Source organism: Octopus bimaculoides, chromosome 3 (genome assembly GCF_001194135.2).
Source record: "Octopus bimaculoides isolate UCB-OBI-ISO-001 chromosome 3, ASM119413v2, whole genome shotgun sequence".
Classification (NCBI taxonomy): Eukaryota; Metazoa; Mollusca; class Cephalopoda; order Octopoda; family Octopodidae; genus Octopus; species Octopus bimaculoides.
The window spans coordinates 55048068-55051078 of NC_068983.1; the positions used below are offsets into that span (position 1 = coordinate 55048068).

Here is a 3011-nt window from a genome sequence, read left to right on the forward strand (position 1 = left end):
ATGTATTAGTATAACGCTTGGGAATTGAAAAAGTCTTTAACGTTTCGAGCCTATGCTCTTCCACAGAAAGAAACAAGGAGAGAAAAAAATGTGTATGGTGGTTAGCGATCTATCATGGCGAATATATATATATATATATATATATATGCTTTTAGGCTTTCACTTCATACACACCAGCTCAATTTGATTCGTTCTCATGTCGCCCCCTCAAAATAAGGGTAGAAGAACATCGCAAAGCTGTGACACGAGAAGTCTTAGAGGACAATTACATGTTTATTTTATCTAATGTAATATTGTTATCAACTTCTGGAGATTATTGACACAGGTCCTGGGGCTGATAGGGCAAGTTAACTAGTTTCTTTGGTGTATAAGAAACTGAGATCACAACATTCCCCATGAACAGAATGCCAATGTGTCACAGAATTTACCTGTTTACGGCTGAGTGGACTGGAACAATGGGAAATGAAGTGCTTTGTTCACAAACTCAATACACTGTCAAGTCTGGAAATCGAAGCTACAATCTTATAATCACAAGTACAACCCTTTAACCAGTAGGTCACATGTCTTCATTTACGTTATAGTTAATTTGGATAATTAATGAGTTGGATGTGGTGCTGAAAAAAGAGCAATAACTCTTGAAATATGCATGTACACACCACCCATTACCTATTTTTTTGGAGGGGAAACATATTAAATATAAATCCTTGTACTATTCTAATGTAGAAACAGTTGAACCATCACATAAAGTGATGTCAAAATATTTTTCAAATGAAATTTTTTAATTTTTTTTTTATCTGCTTTATTTAATTTCTAGTGATAATTTTGTTGATTCTCTTTGAACCTAGGAACCGAACGGAGTTCTTTAATCTGGTAAACGAAGAAGAAAACTGTGATTGGACAAATGAAGAATCAAGAGAACTCCTACAGTAAGTAAATAAAAATATCGATTTGATGTATTATGTATCAGAAAATCTCTTATTCAAAGAGAAGAGTGACAAAAAGAATTAAATCTCATAGATGGTTAGATGAAATGCCATATTTGATGGTATATAATATGCAGGTTCATCGTCATCACCATCATCATTGTTTAACATCTGCTTTCCATGCTAGCAGGGGTTGGACAATTTGACTGAGGACTGGTGAACCAGATGGCTACACCAGGCTCCAATCTGATTTGGCAGAGTTATGCCACCAGCACGAAGGCCAGTCTGGCAGTACTGGCAACGCAAAAAATATTCTGAAGTCACCTCAGGCCTTATATACAAAGTTGGGTTTTAATGCATTAAAAAAATTTTGTTCATGAATATTCTCTACTGAAATTGAGGTGCATCTAATATACCTGTTCGCTTTTTATGCCATTAAACAAGGTAAAGCTTAAGCAGTGGTTCTCAACTGTTTCCTTATCTATAGACCCCTTTGTTTAGCATTTTATTCTGGTGGACCCCCATAGCCATTCAACGTTTAAAAACTAATTTTATACATACTTTTTTCAAAATTCCTATTTTGTCATTCACTCATTCACTTGTATAGGTTGAATTGTGTAAAACATTAAAGAAAGAAATGTAGATATTTCTTGCAATACATGCATCTAAATGAAAACTTTTTATGGACCCTTAAAATACTTCTATGGATCTCTAATTTACTACTTTGCTAGCATGGACCCCAGTTAAGAACCAGTGATTTAAAATATAGTTTGATACTTATCACACATCATAAGCCAAAAGTAGACCTGTGAAGTGGGACAAGCAGAGTTATGTGCCTTGCTAGTGAGCAAATATTATAGTAAAATTAGCAGTTGTGACTCTGGTACTAAATAATTCAACATCTTTATCTGATTGTCATTTATTCATCATCATCATTATCACCGTATAACATCTGCTTTCCATGCTAGCATGGGTTGGACGATTTGACTGAGGACTGGTGAACCAGATGGCTACACCAGGCTCCAATCTGATCTTGCAGAGTTTCTACAGCTGGATGCCCTTCCTCATGCCAACCACTCTGAGAGTGTAGTGGGTGCTTTTACGTGCCAGTGGCACGAAGGCCAGTTATGCGGTATTGGCAATGGCCATGCACAAAATGGTGTATTTTACGTGCCACCTGTACAGGTGCCAGTTCGGCGGCACTGGCAACGATCTCGCTCGAATGCCTTTACACGTGCCACCGGCACAAGTGCCAGGAAGGTGACGCTGGGCACAGGTGCCATCACGATTTCGCTTTCGCTTGTCCCAACAGGTCTTCGCAAGCCGAGTTTAGTGTCCAATGAAGGAGACAACATTGGCATGGGTGCCAGTCGTCGAATTCTAAAATCATGCTCTCTGACATAGTTGCATTCCCTGCTCCAAATTAGGAATCAAAACCTATAATTATGAAGCAAATAGAATATAGGTGTCTGCTTACATGACTTCTTGTTCTTTTTTCATCTTTACATCATGTAATGGAACACTACTTCTTCATTTAATAAGAGGACAAAGATCCTTCCTGAGACACATAGACTCATGGGGCTGGTTTCCTAGTTTCTGTGGCGCATATATTTCCCCACTGGACAGGACACTGGTTCATCACAGGATTCTCATTTTTACCTACTGAGTGAACTGGAGTAATATGAAATAAAGTGTCTTGCTCAAGGACACAACACATCACCTGGTCCAGGAATTGAAACCAGAATCTTACTATCACAAGTCTAATACCCTAACTTCTAGGCATGGGTCAGACAGTTTGACAGGAGCTGGCAAGCCAGAGGGCTGAACTAAGCTCCAGTTGTCTGTTTTGGCCTGGTTTCTATGGCTGGATACCCTTCCTGTCACCAACCCTTCTTGTTTCTAATCAAGACAATATTTCCCTATGGTCAGACATGTTTTCACAGAATGTGGAAAATGAACGACACTGCTTGTATGATAGTGGCACTCGTTTACAATTACTGTGCCCTGTCAAAACAAGGAGACACAAACCTGCAAACACCCATAAATGCATGCATACATAAACACACAAACATACACACACACTCTTTC

The 3011-nt window shown here is 38.5% G+C and overlaps 1 protein-coding gene across 4 annotated transcripts in view; it reads left to right on the plus strand.

The window, feature by feature from the left end:
* Nucleotides 1–3011, plus strand: part of LOC106879863 (dual 3',5'-cyclic-AMP and -GMP phosphodiesterase 11) — a 237486-nt gene that overhangs the window by 219971 nt on the left and 14504 nt on the right. For all 4 annotated transcript variants that reach the window (XM_052966180.1, XM_014929579.2, XM_014929581.2 and 1 more), the window contains one exon: nucleotides 846–926. In XM_052966180.1, coding sequence (XP_052822140.1) covers nucleotides 846–926 — 81 coding nt within the window. The remainder of the gene's footprint in view (nucleotides 1–845; nucleotides 927–3011) is intronic.